General features: G+C 38.7%; 1 protein-coding gene across 1 annotated transcript; it reads left to right on the top strand.

Moving 5' to 3' along the window:
* The first annotated feature begins 7,587 nt into the window (after nucleotides 1-7,587).
* On the top strand, nucleotides 7,588-21,348 carry EQTN (equatorin). The gene is made up of 8 exons (XM_025433304.3): nucleotides 7,588-7,753; nucleotides 7,981-8,091; nucleotides 11,360-11,446; nucleotides 13,401-13,490; nucleotides 14,810-14,860; nucleotides 16,116-16,181; nucleotides 20,030-20,183; nucleotides 20,859-21,348. The coding sequence occupies exons 1-8, from the start codon at nucleotides 7,627-7,629 to the stop codon at nucleotides 21,139-21,141; spliced, it is 969 nt and encodes a 322-aa protein (XP_025289089.1). The 5' UTR covers nucleotides 7,588-7,626; the 3' UTR covers nucleotides 21,142-21,348.
* The last annotated feature ends 1,487 nt before the right edge of the window (nucleotides 21,349-22,835 follow it).

Genomic DNA, 22,835 nt, shown 5'->3' with positions numbered 1-22,835 from the left:
AACCACAATGAGATACCACCTTACACCAGTCAGATTGGCTAAAGTTAACAAGACAGAAAACAACAAATGTCGCAAGGATGTGGAGAAAGGAGAACCCTCTTACACTGTTGCTGGGAATTCAATCTGGTATAGCCATTCTGGAAAACAATATGGTAGTTCCTCAAGAAGTTAGAAATAGAGCTACTATGACCCAGCAACTGCACTACTAGGCATTTACCTCAAAGATACAAATGTAGTGATCCAAAGGGGCACCTGCACCCCAATGTTTATAGTAGCCATGTCCAAAATAGCCAAACTTTAGAAAGAACCTGGATGTCCATCAACAGATGAATGGATAAAGAAGATGTGGTATATACATACAACAGAATACTAGTCATTAGAAAGGATGAACTCTTTATCATTTGCATTGACATGGATGGAACTGGAAGTATGCTAAGTGAAATAAGTTATTCGGAGAAAGACTATTATCTTATGCTTTCACGCATATGTGCAATATAGGAAACAGCTCAGAGGATCATAGGGAAAGGGAGGGAAAATTGAATGGGAAGTCATCAGAGAGGGAGTAAAACCATAAGAAACTCTTAACTATAGGAAACAAACTGAGGGTTGCTGGAGGGAAGATGGATGGGGGATGGGGTAATTGGGTGATGGGCATTAATGAGGGCACCTGATGGGATGAGCACTCGGTGTTATATGTAACTGATAAATTATTGAATACTACATCTGAAATTAAGTATCTATTACATGTTGGCTAAGTGAATTTAACTTTAAAAAAAGAAAAAAAAAGGAAAAGAAAATGGGATGCCTGGGTGGCTCAGTGGTTGAGCATCCGCCTTTGGCTCAGAGTGTGATTTTAGGGTCCTGGGATCGAGTCCTGCATCAGACTCCCCACAGGGAGCCTGCTTCTCCCTCTATGACTCTGCCTTTCTCTCTGTGTCTCTCATGAATAAATAAAATCTTTTTTTTCATATTTTATTTTATTTTTTTAATTTATTTTTTATTGGTGTTAAATTTACCAACATACAGAATAACCCCCAGTGCCCATCACCCATTCACTCCCACCCCCCGCCCTCCTCCCCTTCCACCACCCCTAGTTCGTTTCCCAGAGTTAGCAGTCTTTACGTTCTGTCTCCCTTTCTGATATTTCCCACACATTTCTTCTCCCTTCCCTTATATTCTCTTCCACTATTATTTATATTCCCCAAATGAATGAGAACATACACTGTTTGTCCTTCTCCGACTGACTTACTTCACTCAGCATAGTACCCTCCAGTTCCATCCACGTTGAAGCAAATGGTGGGTATTTGTCATTTCTAATGGCTGAGGAATATTCCATTGTATACATAAACCACATCTTCTTTATCCATTCATCTTTCGATGGACACCGAGGCTCCTTCCACAGTTTGGCTATCGTGGCCATTGCTGCTATAAACATCGGGGTGCAGGTGTCCCGGCGTTTCACTGCATCTGTATCTTTGGGGTAAATCCCCAACAGTGCAATTGCTGGGTCATAGGGCAGGTCTATTTTTAACTGTTTGAGGAACCTCCACACAGTTTTCCAGAGTGGCTGCACCAGTTCACATTCCCACCAACAGTGCAAGAGGGTTCCCCTTTCTCCTCATCCTCTCCAACATTTGTGGTTTCCTGCCTTGTTAATTTTCCCCATTCTCACTGGTGTGAGGTGGTATCTCATTGTGGTTTTGATTTGTATTTCCCTGATGACAAGTGATGCGGAGCATTTTCTCATGTGCATGTTGGCCATGTCTATGTCTTCCTCTGTGAGATTTCTGTTCATGTCTTTTGCCCATTTCATGATTGGATTGTTTGTTTCTTTGGTGTTGAGTTTAAGAAGTTCTTTATAGATCTTGGAAACTAGCCCTTTATCTGATACGTAATTTGCAAATATCTTCTCCCATTCTGTAGGTTGTCTTTGAGTTTTGTTGACTGTATCCTTTGCTGGGCAAAAGCTTCTTATGAAGTCCCAATAGTTCATTTTTGCTTTTGTTTCTTTTGCCTTCGTGGATGTATCTTGCAAGAAGTTACTGTGGCCGAGTTCAAAAAGGGTGTTGCCTGTGTTCTCCTCTAGGATTTTGATGGAATCTTGTCTCACATTTAGATCTTTCATCCATTATGAGTTGATCTTTGTGTATGGTGCAAGAGAGTGGTCTAGTTTCATTCTTCTGCATGTGGATGTCCAATTTTCCCAGCACCATTTATTGAAGAGACCGTCTTTCTTCCAGTGGATAGTCTTTCCTCCTTTATCGAATATTAGTTGACCATAAAGTTCAGGGTCCACTTCTGGGTTCTCTATTCTGTTCCATTGATCTATGTGTCTGTTTTTGTGCCAGTACCACACTGTCTTGATGACCACAGCTTTGTAGTACAACCTGAAATCTGGCATTGTGATGCCCCCAGATATGGTTTTCTTTTGTAAAATTCCCCTGGCTATTCGGGGTCTTTTCTGATTCCACACAAATCTTAAAATAATTTGTTCTAACTCTCTGAAGAAAGTCCATGGTATTTTGATAGGGATTGCATTAAACGTGTATATTGCCCTGGGTAACATTGACATTTTCACAATATTAATTCTGCCAATTCATGAGCATGGAATATTTTTCCATCTCTTTGTGTCTTCCTCAATTTCTTTCAGAAGTGTCTATAGTTTTGCGGGTATAGATCCTTTACCTCTTTGGTTAGGTTTATTCCTAGGTATCTTATGCTTTTGGTGCAATTGTAAATGGGATTGACTCCTTATTTCTCTTTCTTCAGTCTCATTGTTAGTGTATAGAAATGCCACTGATTTCTGGGCATTGATTTTGTATCCTGCCACGCTACCGAATTGCTGTATGAGTTCTAGCAATCTTGGGGTGGAGATTTTTGGGTTTTCTATGTAGAGTATCATGTCATCGGCGAAGAGGGAGAGTTTGACTTCTTCTTTGCCAATTTGAATGCCTTTAATGTCTTTTTGTTGTCTGATTGCTGAGGCTAGGACTTCCAGTACTATGTTGAACAGCAGTGGTGAGAGTGGGCATCCCTGTCTTGTTCCTGATCTTAGGGGAAAGGCTCCCAGTGCTTCCCCATTGAGAATGATATTTGCTGTGGGCTTTTCGTGGATGGCTTTTAAGATGTTGAGGAATGTTCCCTCTATCCCTACACTCTGAAGAGTTTTGATCAGAAATGGATGCTGTATTTTGTCAAATGCTTTCTCTGCATCTAATGAGAGGATCATATGGTTCTTGGTTTTTCTCTTGCTGATATGATAAATCACATTGATTGTTTTACGAGTGTTGAACCAGCCTTGTGTCCCGGGGATAAATCCTACTTGGTCATGGTGAATAATTTTCTTAATGTATTGTTGGATCCTATTGGCCAGTATCTTGTTGAGAATTTTTGCATCCATGTTCATCAGGGATATTGGTCTGTAATTCTCCTTTTTTGGTGGGGTCTTTGTCTGGTTTTGGAATTAAGGTGATGCTGGCCTCATAGAACGAATTTGGAAGTACTCCATCTCTTTCTATATTTCCAAACAGCTTTAGGAGAATAGGTATGGTTTCTTCTTTAAACGTTTGATAGAATTCCCCTGGGAAGCCATCTGGCCCTGGACTCTTGTGTCTTGGGAGGTTTTTGATGACTGCTTCAATTTACTCCCTGGTTATTGGCCTGTTAAGGTTTTCTATTTCTTCCTGTTCCAGTTTTGGTAGTTTGTGGCTTTCCAGGAATGCGTCCATTTCTCCTAGATTGCCTAATTTATTGGCATATAGCTGTTCATAATATGTTTTTAAAATCGTTTGTATTTCCTTGGTGTTGGTAGTGATCTCTCCTTTCTCATTCATGATTTTATTAATTTGAGTCTTCTCTCTCTTCTTTTTAATAAGGCTGGCTAATGGTTTATCTATCTTATTAATTCTTTCAAAGAACCAACTCCTGGTTCTGTTGATCTGTTCCACAGTTCTTCTGGTCTCGATTTCGTTGAGTTCTGCTCGAATGTTTATTAACTCTCTTCCTCTGCTGGGTGTAGGATCTATTTGCTGTTTTTTCTCTAGCTCCTTTATGTGTAAGGTTAGCTTTTGTATTTGAGTTCTTTCCAGTTTTTGAATGGATGCTTGTATTGCGATGTATTTCCCCCTCAGGACTGCTTTTTGCTGCATCCCAAAGATTTTGAACGGCTGTATCTTCATTCTCATTAGTTTCCATGAATCTTTTTAATTCTTCCTTAATTTCCTGGTTGACCCTTTCATCTTTTAGCAGGATGGTCCTTAACCTCCACGTGTTTGAGGTCCTTCCAAACTTCTTGTTGTGATTTAGTTCTAATTTCAAGGCATTATGGTCTGAGAATATGCAGGGGACGATCCCAATCTTTTGGTATCAGTTCAGACCTGATTTGTGACCCAGTATGTGGTCTATTCTGGAGAAAGTTCCATGTGCACTTGAGAAGAATGTGTATTCAGTTGAGTTTGGATGTAAAGTTCTGTAGATATCTGTGAAATCCATCTGGTCCAGTGTATCATTTAAAGCTCTCATTTCTTTGGAGATGTTGTGCTCAGAGGACCTATCGAGTATAGAAAGAGCTAGATTGAAGTCACCAAGTATAAGTGTATTATTATCTAAGTATTTCTTCACTTTGGTTAATAATTGATATATATATTTGGCAGCTCCCACATTCGGGGCATATATATTGAGGGTTGTTAAGTCCTCTTGTTGGATAGATCCTTTAAGTATGATATAGTGTCCCTCTTTATCTCTCACTACAGTCTTCGGGGTAAATTTTAGTTTATCTGATATGAGGATGGCTACCCCTGCTTTCTTTTGAGGACCATTCGAATGGTAAATGGTTCTCCAACCTTTTATTTTCAGGCTGTAGGTGTCCTTCTGTCTAAAATGAGTCTCTTGTAGACAGCAAATAGATGGGTCCTGCTTTTTTTATCCAGTCGGAAACCCTGCGCCTTTTGATGGGGTCATTAAGCCCGTTCACGTTCAGAGTTACTATTGACAGATATGAGTTTAGTGTCATCATGGTATCTATTCAGTCCTTGTTTTTGTGGATTGTTCCACTGAACTTCTTCTTAAAGGGGAATTTTAAGAGGCCCCCTTAAAATTTCTTGCAGAGCTGGTTTGGAGGTCACATATTCTTTTAGTTGCTGCCTGTCTTGGAAGCTCTTTATCTCTCCTTCCATTTTGAATGAGAGCCTTGCTGGATAAAGTATTCTTGGTTGCATGTTCTTCTCATTTAGGACCCTGAATATATCCTGCCAGCCCTTTCTGGCCTGCCAGATCTCTGTGGAGAGGTCTGCTGTTACCCTAATACTCCTCCCCATAAAAGTCAGGGATTTCTTGTCTCTTGCTGCTTTAAGGATCTTCTCTTTATCTTTGGAATTTGCAAGCTTCACTATTAAATGTCGAGGTGTTGAACGGTTTTTATTGATTTTAGGGGGGGATCTCTCTATTTCCTGGAACTGAATGCCTGTTTCCCTTCCCAGATTAGGAAAGTTTTCAGCTAGAATTTGTTCAAATACATATTCTGGCCCTCTGGCCCTTTCGGCGCCCTCGGGAACACCAATTAAACGTAGGTTTTTCTTCCTCAGGCTGTCGTTTATTTCCCTTAATCTATCTTCATGGTCTTTTAATTGTTTGTCTCTTTTTTCCTCAGTTTCCCTCTTTGCCATCAACTTGTCTTCTATGTCACTCACTCGTTCTTCCACCTCGTTAACCCTCGTCGTTAGGACTTCTAGTTTGGATTGCATCTCATTCAATTGATTTTTAATTTCTGCCTGATTAGCTCTAAATTCTGCAGTCATGAAGTCTCTTGAGTCCTTTATGCTTTTTTCTAGAGCCACCAGTAGCTGTATAATAGTGCTTCTGAATTGGCTTTCTGACATTGAATTGTAATCCAGATTTTGTAACTCTGTGGGAGAGAGGACTGTTTCTGATTCTTTCTTTTGAGGTGAGGTTTTCCTTCTAGTCATTTTGATCAGTGCAGAGTGGCCAAAAGCAAGTTGTATTGGGAAAAGGAGAAAAAGAGAGGACAGAAAGAAGGAAAGAAAAGAGAAAGAGAAAAAAAAGGAAGAAAAAAAGAAAAAAAAAGAAGAAAAAGAGAAAGAAAAAGAAAGAAAGAAAAAAAGGGGTGGGGAAGGAAACAGATCAAAAAGCAAAACAAAACAAAACAACAACAACAACAACAACAAAAGAACCACGGGGGAGTATCTTCTGATTCTGTGTACTTTAAGTCCCTTGACTTCCCCTGGAACTTGTCCGTCCAGCTGGTCTTCTGGGGGAGGGGCCTGTTGTGCTGATTCTCAGGTGTTAGCAGTTGGGGGAGCTGCTGTGCCCCCGCCTGGTGCAGGGCTCAGTGGGGGTTGTTTACCCCGTGAGGCCGCAGGAGGAACAGCCCCAGTGGTTGCTGCAGCTCTGGAGCCCTAGATTCAGCTCCTGCAGGAACTACTCTGCAGGGGCCTGGAGGCTCCGGGCGGGGCCGCTGATCTGCTCAGCTGGGGCAGGAGCGTCCTCGCTGTCCTGGGCCCTCCCGGCCTCTGCCTGTCCCGGGGGAGGCCGGATCCTGGGCTGTGTCCGGGCGCCCTGGGCTCCGGAGCCTGCGCTGGTGGATTTGCACTCCCGCCCTGCAGCCCCCTCCGCACGGAGCCTCTTCCTCTGCCCGAGCCCCCCCCCCGAGCTGCTCCCGCCCCGCAGCCCCCTCCGCGGAGCCGCCCCCGAGCCCCCCCGAGCTGCTCCGGGTCCCGCCGTGCGCGCTGCAGCCCTTAGGGAGCTCGGCGCACTCTCCTGGGGCGCAGTTGCTGTTACTGTCCCGGGAGCCCGAGGGCATCCCCGCCCTCCTGGGTCCTGCTCCACCTCCCTGCGAGCCCCTTTCCCCCGGGAAGGTCGGTGCAGCTCCTGCGTCTCCGGGACGGGGCTCTCCTGTCCTGGGGACACTCGCCCCGGCCTCAGCCCGGCTCCTCGCGGGGCCCCTCCCCCTTGGAGGCCTTTTGTGTCTTTATTTCTTTTTCCCCGTCTTCCTACCTTGATAGAAGCGCGAACTCTTCTCACTGTAGCATTCCAGCTGGTCTCTCTTTAAATCTCAGGCCGAATTCGTAGATTTTCAGGATAATTTGAAGGTTTTCTAGGTAATTTGGTGGGGACAGGTGATTTGGGGACCCTACTCTTCCGCCATCTTGCCCCTCCTCCTAAATAAAATCTTTAAAAAAAGAAATAAAATAGGGATCCCTGGGTGGCGCAGCGGTTTGGCACCTGCCTTTGGTCCGGGGCGCGATCCTGGAGACCCGGGATCGAATCCCACGTCGGGCTCCCGGTGCATGGAGCCTGCTTGTGTCTCTGCCTCTCCCTGTGTCTCTGCCTCTCTCTCTGTGACTATCATTAAAAAAAAAAAAAAAGAAATAAAATAATATCTGGTGACTAATAATTCACATTATTTCATGAAAATATATTTCCTGATTTTCAAAGAAAAGCTTATAATGGTTTATTTTTTAAAACTAGAAACCATCATAGTATCAAAGACAGAATAGATGTCAGATTGAGTCACAAAGCTTTTGGAAACTCGTCCCTAGCATTCTGGCCTCCATGTGGCAGTGACATCATAATGTCCTACCTAGTTATAGGATCTACTGGGCAACAGAAATGAAATTCTCAGGAGAAGCAGTAGATTGCTGGATAAATCACATCATTTTCCTTATGAATTTTATGTTTTTTATTCTTGTATATGAGGTTCTTTCTTTACAGAACCTCAATGGGACTTCTTTTAATGGTGAGTAAGCATTTATAGATTTTACAGAAATAGCAGATAAGAAAAATGACCCATTACCCTAGAAAACTGGTATGTGAGTTTTCTACGGGATGATACAAAGTTTATTATTGGAAATATGGCATAATTTACATTTTAAATCTCTGCCTCAAATCCTTTGTGGAAAAATGCAGCTAAAAAAAAGAAAGTAGTAAAAGAACTCAACATATTTCTGTACATGAATTTTGCAGATGATATATGGATGCCTGACTCTGCAAAGGAATATAAAACGGAACCGGAAATTAAGCAGAATACTCCTTCTAATGAGAAAACTGGCGATCATTATAAAGATATAAAAGAATGTAAGTCTTTAAAGTTAATAGTCACACATATATAAAAGCTCGTTATATGGGTTTGATTTATTTTAACTCTTAAAAAATTCTATAATCATTTTATTTCCTACTTCTTAAGTTCTTATTTACCTTATAAGCATTTCATGTGTAAAATGAAATTCTTATTTTCTAGTGTTTTTTCATGAAATGCTATGAAGTTTAGCGAGGTTCTTTTGGTAATTTCCTATAAATAACAGAGTTTATCATGGCATTATGGTGATTTGAAATTGATCTAATTCTATGGTGAATTAACCAAAATTTGGAGGTAGCTATCCGTTTCCCATGGCTGCTGAAACAAAGTACCATAAAGTTGGTGGCTCAAAGCAACGGAAATGTATTCTTTCACAGTTCTGGAAGCCAGAAACCCAAAATCAAAGTTTTGATCATTGCCATGCTCTCTCCAAAGCCTCTACGGGAGAATTATTCCTTGCTTATTCCAGCTTCCAGTAGCCCCAGGCAGTCCTTGGCTTGTAGCACAAGGCTTATACCTTTGTGTCCATTCCCTCCTCCTTTTTTTTTTTTTTAAGAGTTTATTTATTCATGAGAGAAACAGAGAGAGAGAGAGAGAGTCAGAGACACAGGCAGAGGGAGAAGCAGGCTCGATGCAGGGAGCCCGACGTTGGACTTGATCCCAGGTCTCCAGGATCACACCCTGGGCCGAAGGTGGCGCTAAACCGCGGAGGCACCCGGACTGCCTCATTCCCTCTTCTTATAAGGACACCATATCAGTTTAGGAGCCCACGATACTCCACTGTGAGTCCATATTGACTAATTAATTAATCAATAACCCTATTTTGAAATTAGGTTGCATTCTGACATGCTGGGCATTAGGACTTCAACATATCTTGCGGGGGGGCGGGGCACAAAATTCAACCCATAACAAGATGACTTTAAGATGTTTGGAAGGTCCATCAAACTTCAGTTTATTCATCATTACTCATAATGGACTTTCTTTCCATATCTTTATAAGGCCCACCATTCTATAAAGGGAAGAGTTCATAAGAAACTCTTGTTAAAATAAAAACAAAGTTAAGATTAAATCTATTCATCTTGGATCCTTATTAACATTAAGCAAAAGGAAAATAGAAATACAATCAAGATATATATATACAACACTCAAGTACTTTGATAACAAAATGCATAAGTTGTATTCCTGTTTTCTCTTTTATGAATCAATATCCTTCTTTTATAGGTGAAAAAAAACACCTGATGCTCAGAGGGGTCAATTGCCAGTCTTCATAGCTACCAAAACCAGAGTCAGGAGTGGTATCTAATCTACCCATCACCAGGCTGCCTCCTATGGTGTGCAAATGGTGCAATCATTTCCTTTTCGCGATGGGTAAATAGACCAAGAGCCTGATGATTACTTTGATTAAAGAAAAAAAATCTTTTTTACACACACATTATATACAAAACATAAATGGGATCGTCTTAAAAAATTGTATTATGACTTACTTTTCTCATTTAACAACTCTGGAACTCTTTTCATATCTGCCTCATTATTCTTAGTGGATACCTAATATTCCATAAAATGATGTCCCATAATTTATCCACTATCTTTTTAAAGAATTAGATTATATGCAGTTTTTCCCCCTTTACATCCTTCTCATATACAGTTGCGCGTATCTCTCTTTGGATGGATACCGAGTACTGGGCATTGCTGAATAAAGAGTAAATCTTTAAAAATACCAGCAGATTGCCCTCCAAAAAGTATCTACCAATTTACATCCTCCAAGAATGCTCCGTAATCTCAACTACAATTAATATTGTTAATCGTATTTGTGAATATAGTGAGAAATTTCCACTACTGTTTTCATTTGCATTACTTATGAAGTTGAGTATTTTTCTCTGTATTTATTGGGTATTTTTATTTCTACTTCTGTGATTTGCCTATTCATATCCATGGCCCATTTTTCTATCAGATTGTGTTTATTGGTAGGAGTTCTTTTTATGTTTAGTGTATTAACCTTTCTCCTATAGTAAAAGTTAACAAGTATTTTTTTCCCAGGCTGTTGCTTATTTTTAAACCTGTTTAGATATCTTAATCACAGAGAAAAGTTTTAATTTTCTAATATCAATTGTTGATTAATTTTTTAAATAATTTCTGCATTTTATATGTTGGTTAGATAGGCCTTATTCAATAGAAGAAATTAAATTATTTTCCTATTTTTTTCAAATAATTTCATATTTTTGTTTTTAATGCTTAGGTCTTAAATCCAGTTATTGTATATGGCATAAATTAGGCATAAAACTTTGTTTTTTAAGGAAGTTCGCCAAATGTCTAACACCAATTCCCTACTCATGTGAAACTCATTTAACATAATCTAAATTCTCATTTGAAATTGGCTGTTTTTACCTTTCAATAGTTTCTTTGATCCATCTTCCCTAGAAAAATGCCACAGCGTATTTTATACTTTTATGCTTTCATAACTCATAACATGCATGTTGGACTTTGGTTTCCTTTTGTTATATTTCTCCATGAGGAATTTCTAACTGAGAAATTCCTCAAAAATCATGATACATTAATGGCACAGTTTGTGTGTGCATGCATGTGCCTGCGTGGTAAGATGATTGAATGTATATATATGTATGTATTAAACACACATATGCTATTATAAATGTATAAAATTTTCTGTCATTTCATGAGATTTTGGGAAGAGGAGACATGTATATTTTCATACATCAATATGTTAGTCTGCCATATTGATCCAATTTACTTCACTCTGGTTAGGTGGATATATCCACTAGTTTTGAATTACAACCAACTCCACTGACCACTCTTAAGAGTAAGATTGTTTATGGGCATATGTAAATGTGAATGTATATGACACCTTGATTGTTATTGTTATTGAAATGTATGCTATTTAAACTGTTCCATAGTCTAACAGAAGGTTCAGAGGCAAGCAAATGCCTCTTATTTGGCTTTTGATTATGTCAATAGAGTGATATTATACATCTACAAATCTACTTCAGCACTTGTTGTAGTTTCCTTTATAATTTCTTCTCAGAATGTTATTTAGCATAAGGATACCAATTTGCTTTTTCCCCATGAATTTTATTTTTAAACATTTCCCCGTTTCTTTAATTTGTAGCGAAGAATGTCTCAAATACTTTATTATCCTTTCCCCAAATTAGTCTGTGCCTATGCTGTAAGAAAAAAAAATCAGAGGAGGAAAAACTTAAAGGAACAAGAAGTAATTTAGCCAGTTGCTGAAAACATTTGATCTTGTGTTTTTAGATATGTTCACGACGCAAAATCCAAATGGCAGCCAGTCTGAAATATCCGTGAGAGCAACAACTGATTTGCAATTTGCTCTAAGAAATTGTAAGTACTGAAAGTATTGGAAGTCACTGTTGCAAATATGAAAAGTCCTTAAAGCAAGATTTCAAAACAGCACTAGAGAGCGTTAAGTAGGAAAAAAGTCTTAGAGAAGTTAATGTCAGGAGATTCCATGTTCTTGCACTAATAAAGTCGGAACTCAAAGGATGTTCTTAAGTTTCTTAGCATCACATTTTTGGTTTTCATGGAAAGAAAAATAATGACCACATTTAGGCCTCCAGCAAACTGCATGTCTTTCTTTAACCCACATCCTTCTCCTTTCTGCTTATACCTTCAACTTCAAATGTTCTTATTTCCTTTTTACATCTTTCCATGAAACACAATTAATTTGCTAGATAAAACTGTTGCCAGCATGTGACTTTGGAGACCATTAAAAGTCTCCAAAGTACATATGCATATCTTTCACTATGAAGTGTCAACAGCTCATATCTAAGAAACACACAAGCATAAAACAGAAAACAAGGAAAAGAGGATAAATTAAATAGGGAAGAAAGAATGTTTCTGGCTTTAGTAGCTTCAATTAGGAGGAGCCAGACTCAGTAATACCTAATTATTAATAAAGTTATTTGACAATGATGGAATATTTTGAGCAATTTCAAACCTTGGGACATAAGTGAGGGAAATTTCAAGGGCATATGTTAAACAAATCACTCATGGGAATTTTGCTTGTACACAGCAAACATCTTGTTTGAGAAACAGAGAGCCAGGTCTTCAAAGAACTGGGTAACTCAAATTCTCTTAATAGATGGATTATTGAGAACCATAGGACCCACGAAAGAAATTCTAAAATCAATTTCTATTCTCACAATTTATATCCCCAAAGTACTGTGAAAGAAAGTTGGATTGGGTTAAGAAGTCATTGCCATTTTAAATGGGGGCTCTGACAGAAGGAGATATGCTAATATGATAGGAACATTCTAATGGAGCAAGCCCCTCAAGGAGATGGAACCTTCCAGAATAATTGTGACTAACAATTTTTTAATCACTAGAACTGTGAGGGCAAGGGGAAAAGCCACACACTTTTCTCCAAAAATAAGGGATGTATAGCAGAGTTAAAGGATTATTTACCAATTTTTTGGAGTCCTGCCTGAATCATGTCAACTCTGGTAACAGACTCTCTTTTCTACCGCTTTCTTGCCAAGAGACCTGTCATGGTGCTATTGGTATGCTCAGTGGGAATTCATGCTGCCTCTCTGTAGAACCTCTTCTATAACAAGATTGTACTTCATGTGGAACTACATTGACTCCCATATTAAACAAAATTAATTGAAATGGCCATCATGGGAGGGTGGGATAGGAGGGTCTGAGAAATGTCGCCAGTCACAATTGTTCCCAAATATACTCTTACTGACATTTCTCCAGAGGATGGACAGATTATAGACTGAGATATATACTAAATTAGGCCCCCAAATCCTTGAATTGTGGCCCTAAATCTTTATACCCAAAACTCTGTTTTAAGTAGTTAACATGCAGATATCCTATTTACAAGGATACTGATGCACATTCTTCTCTGTCTGAACACTGAGCGGCAACCTAGCTGCCCAGGGCGTATAGTATCACTTCAAGTCCTGTTCAGAGAATCATCTGAAGCCAACGTTCTCATGTTTTCATGTTCTCATTGGCTTCAGATGATTCCCAGATCCCAATAGATCTCTTTTACCTTTAAAGGAAGCTTATAAACACCCACCCCTCCACCCTCACCCCACCTTTTCCTATCTCTTGCAAATTATAGATGTATTAATCCCCTCTCAGGCAACCCATTATTTTAAGACTTTATTCTTCTATGTCTTCTTCTTTCCCCTTCTTCATTATATCTCAGGAAAATGTCAGCATCTTTCTCTTTTTTTTTCTTTATTATATTTTTTTAGCTTAAAAAATGCCTAATCACAGATGCTGTCCATATTTGTGTATGCTGATAATCTCTTATCCCTTTTTGCAGATAAACTCATCAATGAAACAACTACATCATTTCCTGGAAAAAGCACCAGTGAAGAAAATTCTAGAGAAACCTTTGGGGGAAAAAATCGAAGTATTAAAGTTTCTACACTGTAGTCATACCTGGAGCATATTATTATATGATTTAATTTAAGTTTCACTACTCTGGGCACTTCATAAAGTAATAGCATGCTTAACGAATTTATAAAGCTACAATCTAAAGTCACTCTAAAATCTTTTAAACGGTGAAAATCTGAGTCAATTTATAGATTTACCCAACAAGGGATAGAATGTGAGCTCTTTTAAAAATAAAATTTATTTTAATAAAATGTATTACATTTATATTTATGTTAAATACATAAATATATTTTAATATATATTAATATGATTTTAAAATAATAATGTAAAAATTTCTATCATCTTGAGGAATAAATTTATCTCTAATTAGAATCAATGGTTAGTGTTTCCTAAAAGTACTGGGGGCGGGGGGAGTTGATAGTGACAGGTTTCAAAATCAAAATCATCATTTTACTTTCCTGCCAAGAATATTGTTCCTTATAAAATATTTATATAACCGTAACAACCCTGGATGGCTCTCCTCTAAGGTCTTGAACGAGTGGTCTAATTGAAGACAATAGACCTGTCGTTACATGAAACCCTATTTTCTCCAGTTCATGCAATCCAAGTGTGTTTCTCACATGGTTACTGTGAATTAGTTTGCATCTTTAGCACTACTAAAACAGACACAAATCTTAGTTACTTTTTCAATATATTTAAAAATAGAAATCTCATTATCCTGATGGTGGTTCTTTCTTATATATCTTTACTAATTTACTACTGGGCTTGACTCATGTTCTAATTTCTTAACCAGGCATTTAAATATGAAATAATGTGCCCATTGAGAAATGTTCAAGTTTCATTTCTAGTCACATTTCCCATCCACATTTTTCACTCTTCTTTCTGAGGCTTTCAGAACTCACCAAATCTGCTCATGATTGAGTTTGCTTGCAGTGGAATGATCGCACTCTTGCCTCGTTTGCCTGGCAAACAATTTCAAGTCTTCGAAGACTATATTGGAGCATCACCTCCCTTTCGAAGGGTTTCTGGCCTTTGCGACTGGAGTTAGGTCTCTCTGTACACACCACCTGTGCATTTCTATGGGAGCCTCCATTGTCCCGCATAATTAATGATGATTTTCATCTGCCTCCCAAACTGAGCTTGTATATTCCTTCAGTATTAGGCCTGTGTCTTGTTCATTTCTGAACTTTAATGCCAACCACAGCGTCTGGAACGTGGTAGAAGCTCAAGGTTTAACTGTTACGTGACTAACAAGCGAATAAATGTTCTATCACAAATTTAGTAAAGCGAATTTGCCTTATTTAGTTATTCTGTTCTATTTTGTTTTTTAAACAGAACGAACCAAAGGTCCAAATGAACCTGCATTTTGGACAATGTTGGCTAAAGGTAAACTCATAGTAGTTAGGTACCAGGGAAAATGTTTTGGTTTTCTAAAGTCTTATGTAAGAAAGCCAAGATCAGAGTAAATAGTTCTGATATTAAGAATTAATGAGTCAACATTTTTGCTGCCATTATCACATATGATAGCAAATGCAAAACAAACCCACAAAAGCTCATTGTGTCACATATTTTCTGATTCTCTTCCCCCAAAGTTTATGCTCCTATAAATGTTGCAGTCTTGTCATTCAGTTTATTTATGATTAAAAATTTTAAAGAAGGCTCTTGCTCAATGTAGTTCCTCTTGTGTTTGGAACAGTATGCACGTAAGCACATGGAGATATGTGACTAAATGCAAAGTATATATCAAAATACATACATGCATAAAAGTAAAGCATATATCATAAACATATAAGCATACATGTTTAAATGTAATGTGCATGTTATACATATGCACGTTTAAATGTCCATGTACGTGCATACATGCATAAATGTAATTCATGTAGCACACACATCTATGCATGCATTGTAAACACAAAATATATACCACATTCAGGTGGTCCTCATTATTTGCAAATTTTGTATACATGAATTTACCTACATCTAAAATATGTCTGTAACCCCCCCAAATCACTTTCATTGTCATTTCCAGACATGCACAAAACAGCAAAAAATTTTAATTGCCTGACACTCGTGTTCCCATTGGAGGTAGAACAAGGCGACACTGCCTTTCTTTTGCAACTCTGAGACTATAATTAAGTGTCCTTTTTGTGGTTGATTTAGTGCTACGTGTTTTGCATTTTTGTGCTTTCAGTCAGTGATTTTGCTAATTAAAATGGCCCCCAACTGGAGTTTTAGGATGCTGGTTAGTATTCCCAAGCACAGGCAGGCTGTGATAAACCTTATGGAGAAAAATACATGTCAGATAAACTTGTTTAGGCTTGAATTCTACTGCGATTAATCATGAATTTAATGTCAGTGAATCAGCAATGTATATTAAATAAAGCATCTTTAAACAGAAACACATATAAAATAAGTTATGTATTGATTGGTTGAAAAAATTGTGACCAGAGGTTCTCAGGAACCTAAACTTGCATATCCCCAGGAGAAGCAATTCAGTATTCACTAAGTCAGTGTTCATGGGACTTTATGGAACATAAACTGTCATTGAATAATAAGAATAAACTCTCTACATTAAACACACACCCAGTAATTTTAGTAAGTGAATTTTGTATACCATAACACCAATTTATTGTCTTAACAGCTTTAAATGCAACACCAACAGCTGAGGAGATTGAAGAAAAAGATCTATTATTTCACCCAATTCCAAGTAAGAACAAAATTCTTCAGTTAAATGGATGCATAAGTGCTGGCACACATTTCAGGTGTGACTTCACTGTGTGGCGATACTGGCTTCCCTAGTAACGTGTAGTGTATATAAAAGGGTAGTGTGGTGGCTAACATCGTATCAGAGAAGACATTTGCTGTTTTCAAAAGCGATTGCCTCTAAGCATTATTCTCCAGTTACCATATTGCTGAGCGCTATTTTCATTTTCTGGTTTTGTGACTTCTATTCCTAAAACAGATAAACCAAACAGAGGAAGAGGCAAGTGAATCATATATAGAACAGTTTTTTTTAGAGCAGTTTTAGGCTTACAGAAAAAAAATAAGCAGAAAGTACAAAGAGTTCTCCTATATTCCCCTGCTCAGTTTCTCGTATGATCATTTTGCATTGGTTTGGTATGTATTTTACAATTGATGAGCTAATATTGATACATTATTTTTAACTAAAGTCCATAGTTTACATTAGGGTCCACTCTGTGTTGTATAGGTCTGTGTTTTGACAAATGCATAATGTCATGTGTCCACCACTACAATCAGAACAGTTTCACTGCCCTAAAAACCCCCTGTGCTCCACCCATTCACCTCTTCTTTCCCTGAGCCCCAGCAACCATGGATCGTTCCATCATCACTATAGTTTTGCTTTATCCAGAATGTCATATAGCTGGAGATGTACAGTACATAGACTTGCACCCTGGCGTCTTTCGCTCAGTAATATGCATTTAAGAGTCCTCCATGTATTCTCGTGGCTTGATGGTTCATTTCTTTTTATCACTGAATAGCAGTTCATTGTGTGGATACACCAATTTATCCTTTCACCTACTGAAGGACATCTTTATTTCAGTTTTTTGGCAATAATGAATAAAGCTGCTATAAACATTCATGTGTAGGTTTTTGTGTGGACGCAAATTTTCAACTCATTTGGGTAAAAAACAAGAATTGTGATTGCTGGACTGTAGGTAAAAAACAAAAAACAAAAAACTATGTTTAGCTTTGTAAGAAATTTCCACACTGACTTCCAAAGTGGCTGTACCATTTTGTATGCCCATCAGCAATGAATGAGAGAATTCCTGCTGCTGAATGTGGTTTTTGGCAATTTTCATTCATGGATTGTAGTCATATGAGTAAAAGAATTCCTGATTGCAATAGAAAATTTCTCAACAAGACACCATATTAATATTAATTAATCCAAAATCTCTGTCCTACAAATAAACCATAGGGGAAAAAATAGCATCTGGTAATACATCTAAGGCCTGACTCCTCTATTCTGTGTTGGATTATTTGACAAATAAAGCCATTTGCCTTGCAGGGTTTTAAGAAAATAAAGTGAGTCTTTCTTTAGAAAAGTTATATGTAGGGATCCCTGGGTGGTGCAGCGGTTTGGCGCCTGCCTTTGGCCCAGGGCGCGATCCTGGAGACCCGGGATCGAATCCCACGTCGGGCTCCCGGTGCATGGAGCCTGCTTCTCCCTCTGCCTGTGTCTCTGCCTCTCTCTCTCTCTCTCTGTGACTATCATAAAAAAAAAAAAAAAAGTTATATGTAGGAATGACAAATGCAGTGCTACTCTAGAAATATTCTGTCTTTCCAAGTAATTAAATTGAGCATGATTGATTTTCTATTATGTATGGAACACACATTACATGCTAGGTGCTTTATATACATTATTTGTCAGTCCTCATAGCAACTCCATGAAGCTGAGATTGTTTCCATTTTTCAGATGAGGGAACTGAGGCTTAGAAAACTTGCCCAACTAGTTTCCAAGATCTATAAAGAACTTCTTAAACTCAACACCAAAGAAACAAACAATCCAATCATGAAATGGGCAAAAGACATGAACAGAAATCTCACAGAGGAAGACATAGACATGGCCAACACACACATGAGAAAATGTTCTGCATCACTTGCCATCAGGGAAATACAAATCAAAACCACAATGAGATACCACCTCACACCAGTGAGAATGGGGAGAATTAACAAGGCAGGAAGCCACAAATGTTGGAGAGGATGTGGAGAAAGGGGACCGTCTTGCACTGTTGGTGGCAATGTGAATTGGTGCAGCCACTCTGGAAAACTGTGTGGAGGTTCCTCAAACAGTTAAAAATAGACCTGCCCTACGACCCAGCAATTACATTGCTGGGGATTTACCCCAAAGATACAGATGCAATGAAACGCCGGGACACCTGCACCCTGATATTTATAGCAGCAATGGCCACAATAGCCCAACTGTGGAAGGAGCCTCGGTGTCCATCGAAAGATGAATGGATAAAGAAGATGTGGTTTATGTATACAATGGAATATTCCTCAGCCATTAGAAATGACAAATACCCACCATTTGCTTCAACGTGGATGGAACTGGAGGGTACTATGCTGAGTGAAGTAAGTCAGTCGGAGAAGGACAAACATTATATTCTCATTCATTTGGAGAATATAAATAATAGTGGAAGGGAATATAAGGGAAGGGAGAAGAAATGTGTGGGAAATATCAGAAAGGGAGACAGAACGTAAAGACTGCTAACTCTGGGAAACGAACTAGGGGTGGTGGAAGGGGAGGAGGGCGGGGGGTGGGAGTGAATGGGTGACGGGCACTGGGGGTTATTCTGTATGTTAGTAAATTGAACACCAATAAAAAATAAATTTAAAAAAAAAAAAAGAAAACTTGCCCAAGCTTGTAATTAGCTTGCTCATGATTTCCAGTGGTTGGGAATTCCAAACCCTTCTCCTGTTTTGAACATCACCTTGAAAAAACAAAATATACTACAAGCACACCTCCTTATAAAAGCCCTTTTAGGAGAAGCAGAGCAATTCAGGAGCACAGCCCCTTTTAAGATTTTTGTTTGATTATTCCCCAAGGAATTAGCCTCAAAGTCAAGATAACAGTCTCTCATAGCTGTATACATTTCACTCTTTGTGGTCTAAGCTCCCACTTTGACAATCATGGAGAATCAGAGAATACACATATGGGAGCTCATCACTGCTTATCCCCAAAATACCATACCTTAGGAAAGAATGAAATCCTTTGGAACGTTTGGGTGAAGAAAGTTGGGGGAAGAGAGAAATATCAACATGGCCATTTAAAGTTACCATTAAATAAATTTCTATTAAGTAAGACATAAATTCAAGAAAACATAAAATTTGGCAGTAAAGATTTTTTTTTCATTAATAGATTCAGTAAAAAGACCTTCAACATCTCTGGATCTGGACATGATTTTTATTATCGAAGTTACTTTAGAAGGAAGTAGGTTTTCATTTCTTTTTTAAAATCAAATACACTAGGTGTGATCTCAGTAATAAAATGACAAATTCAATTCTTAAACCTCAGGGAGAAAGCATCTAGTACACCATCCTTTTAACATCAGAGAAAAATTAATGCAGGTCCCAATAATAAAACAGTAACTTTCTCTTCTGAAGGACAAACCCATGGTAACTTTGTCATGTCTTAATAGTCATCTCTTCAGAGTCTTTAAATGGTCTTTATTAGGGACGAAGATTGCTATAGACACATTTTCACATCTGGTAACCTGGGTTTGAAACCAGATTTTGCCACTTATTCACTATGTGCCGTGGGCAAATTCATAAATGTCTGTGATCCTGTAACATGAAGCTCAGAACAGCTCCTCCAGGACTATTGTGGCGGTTAAACAAAATAAGTGAAGCGTACTTAGCCCTAGGGAGTGGCCTATAGTCTTCTTTGCGTTGCATGAGACAAGTGAGAGTGAGCAGTGCATACTCTGGATGGTGAAGGCTTCACTGCAGTTGCTTTGCTCTCTTTACTTCTCCAGGAAAACACTGCTGGACACAGTTACTGTTTTCCATTGCATTTTCTTTCTTTCCTCTCAGTGTCTGATTTGAATACTACTAATGAAGACGACCTGAACAAGCTACAGGATATCAAGTTAAAATTAATGCTGGGCATCTCATTGATGACCCTCTTCATTTTTGTCATCCTCTTGGCAGTCTGTGGTGCCATGCTGTACAAAGTGAAGACCATTAGGTAAGTCTGCAGACCTCTGGAGTCTTTGGAACATGCATGATATGAAGCTCTCACCCTCCTCTTTAGTTGACTGTTTAGGAAATGTGTCTCGCAAATGTATAAGGTACTGAGTTAGGTGCCATCTCCCTTCTTCAGAAAGGAGCATGGGGGGGGATCCCTGGGTGGCGCAGCGGTTTGGCGCCTGCCTTTGGCCCAGGGCGCGATCCTGGAGACCCGGGATCGAATCCCACGTCGGGCTCCCAGTGCATGGAGCCTGCTTCTCCCTCTGCCTGTGTCTCTGCCTCTCTCTCTCTCTTTCTCTCTGTGACTATCATAAATAAATTAAAAAAAATTTTTTTTAATAAAAAAGAAAGGAGCATGGGGCCATCTCTCAGGGAGAATTTTTCCCCAGCATTTTAAATAGTCATTTAGATCTAAAAAAATAAAATAACACTATTTGACAGGAAAGGATATAGATAATCTAAATATGCATTCTTTTTTGCTAGCCTTAGAACAAAAAGGCTATGAATGGTGTTCAAAATAGCTTAGAGTCTAACACTTGTCTTTATTTATATGGCGTTATACCAAGTAACTGGATAGAATTAATATTTTAATTTTGCGATGCTTTTCTAAATTGAGTTGAGCTGCAAGTGTATACAATTAAAAACAATTTTTGATACATGTTTTCTTTTTCAGTTATAAAGAGAGATGTCAGGAGCAATACCCTGTCAACCCAGAACTAGCAACTCTGTCTTATTTTCATCCATCAGAAGGTGTATCAGACACATCTTTTTCTAAGAGTGCTGAAAGCAGCACGTTTTGGGGCACTACTTCTTCAGAACTGAGAAAATCAGACACAATGTCAAAATCTAAAACAACAGACATGGTTTCTACAGCCTCAGATGATACAGGCGTGAATGATGAATCAGATTTAATTCAGAGTGAAGAACCAAGTGAAGAAACTCCCACTGATGAATAGACAACTTTACATTTTTGTCAGAAAAGAAGTTTCTTGTGACACCCATTAAGGTCATTATGTGGAAACTCTACTGAGAAATTTAAAATTTCTAGTGTCTGAAAAGGAGGATATATTCAATAAAATTCTCTCAACCATAACAATTATATAATGGAAAAAAATACAAGAAAATAAGGTGTGGAAAACTCATCTAGTAAAAATGATCCTGGACAGTGACTTATGAAAAGTATTCACTCTAGACTGGTTTGCTTTAAAATGAGGACATTTAGGTACCTATCTTATCTGGGGGCATTTTGAGGACTTTCAAGGTAATCACCACTACCTACACCCCACTCCCCCTCACCAAAGCAAAAAGAACACCTTGTTCATGTTTTACTGACTAAAGAGTCCCGCCCTGTCAAGAAATGAAACTAAAGTAGTACTAGAGACTCCTAGCGTTCTTTTCATAATTTTATCACTTAATATTTTTTTTAAATTCAACTGACATAGTGTATCATTAGTTTCAGAGGTAGAGTGCAGTTATTCATCAGCTGCATATAACACCCAGTGCTCATTACATTCACATGCCCATCATCCACTTATTTTGTCACCCCACTCACCTCCCCTCCAGCAACCCTCAGTTTGTTTCCTAGAGTTGAGAGTCTCTTATGATTTGTCTCCCTCTCTAATTTTGTGTATTTTTTTTCCTCCCTTCCCCTATCCTCCCCTGTTTTGGTTTTTAAATTCCACATGAGTGAAATCATACAATTGTCTTTCCCTGATTGAGTTATGTTGCTTAGTATAATACCCTCTAGTTCCATCCACGTCATTGCAAGTGGCAAGATTTCGGTTACATATCCTATCTTCTTTATCCATCTGTCGATGGACATCTGGGCTCTCTCAATAGGTTGTCTACTTCCATGGTTTGGACATGGCTACTATAAACATTGGGGTACAAGTGCCACTTCAGATCATTATAAGACTCTTAGCATTCTCGTTTAAAAATTATCCAGTTATCCATCACTTATGAGGTCATCCATCCCAGATGTATTTCAGTTTACAAAGAAGACGAATGGAATATGGATATTATTTTGCTTTGAGGAATTAGTTTCAAATGGAGGGATTTTAGGAATATGCATCAGGTCTTTTGTAGATATGTGTGGAGCTGGGGCGGTGGGGAGGACTTAGGTTTTATCATCTTCCTAAATTCTCATCTACTTTATGCTAGGCAGTCTGGTACATTACATCATGCTGAATTCTACTACCCTATTAAAGGCACATTTATCTCACAGATCAAGAAATGAAAACTCAGGCAAATCAGATAGCCTGCCTAAGATCACCTGTTGGAGAGGGGGCAAAGCTAAGATGTGTTTCCAAAGTGAGTTCCTCTCTGTGATCCAGGAAGGTTACTAGTCAAACATAACAAAAGTCAAAAGAGGTTGTTTAGCAGCAAGGCAGGCCCCACATACATACCGCAGGAGGTTCCTTAAGGGTCCTTTTAGTTCTTGGGAAATTGTTTTCCCTACCTCTAGCTTAGGTCTCTATAAACTTTCTGCATAGAAGACAGACACACTCTTTACACTCACCTGCCAGGTCCCTTACCAACCTATTCTGAGTCATTAGCTAACTCCCTGATTTCTGCTCTATCTCAGCCCCCGGTCTCACCATTGGTTGGGAAAGCTCAGAAGCTACAGACTATATAAAACCGACCCTTCCGG

Source organism: Canis lupus, chromosome 11 (genome assembly GCF_003254725.2).
Source record: "Canis lupus dingo isolate Sandy chromosome 11, ASM325472v2, whole genome shotgun sequence".
Taxonomy (NCBI): domain Eukaryota; kingdom Metazoa; phylum Chordata; class Mammalia; order Carnivora; family Canidae; genus Canis; species Canis lupus.
This window is presented reverse-complemented; position numbering and strand designations above follow the sequence as displayed.

Excerpts from the sequence above, each read along its gene's own strand:
- EQTN (XM_025433304.3), top strand. The coding sequence starts at position 7,627 with ATGAAATTCTCAGGAGAAGCAGTAGATTGCTGGATAAATCACATCATT. Across the intron at positions 11,447-13,400 it reads GCAATTTGCTCTAAGAAATT|ATAAACTCATCAATGAAACA; the intron begins GTAAGTACTGAA and ends CCCTTTTTGCAG. Across the intron at positions 14,861-16,115 it reads TTGGACAATGTTGGCTAAAG|CTTTAAATGCAACACCAACA; the intron begins GTAAACTCATAG and ends TTGTCTTAACAG.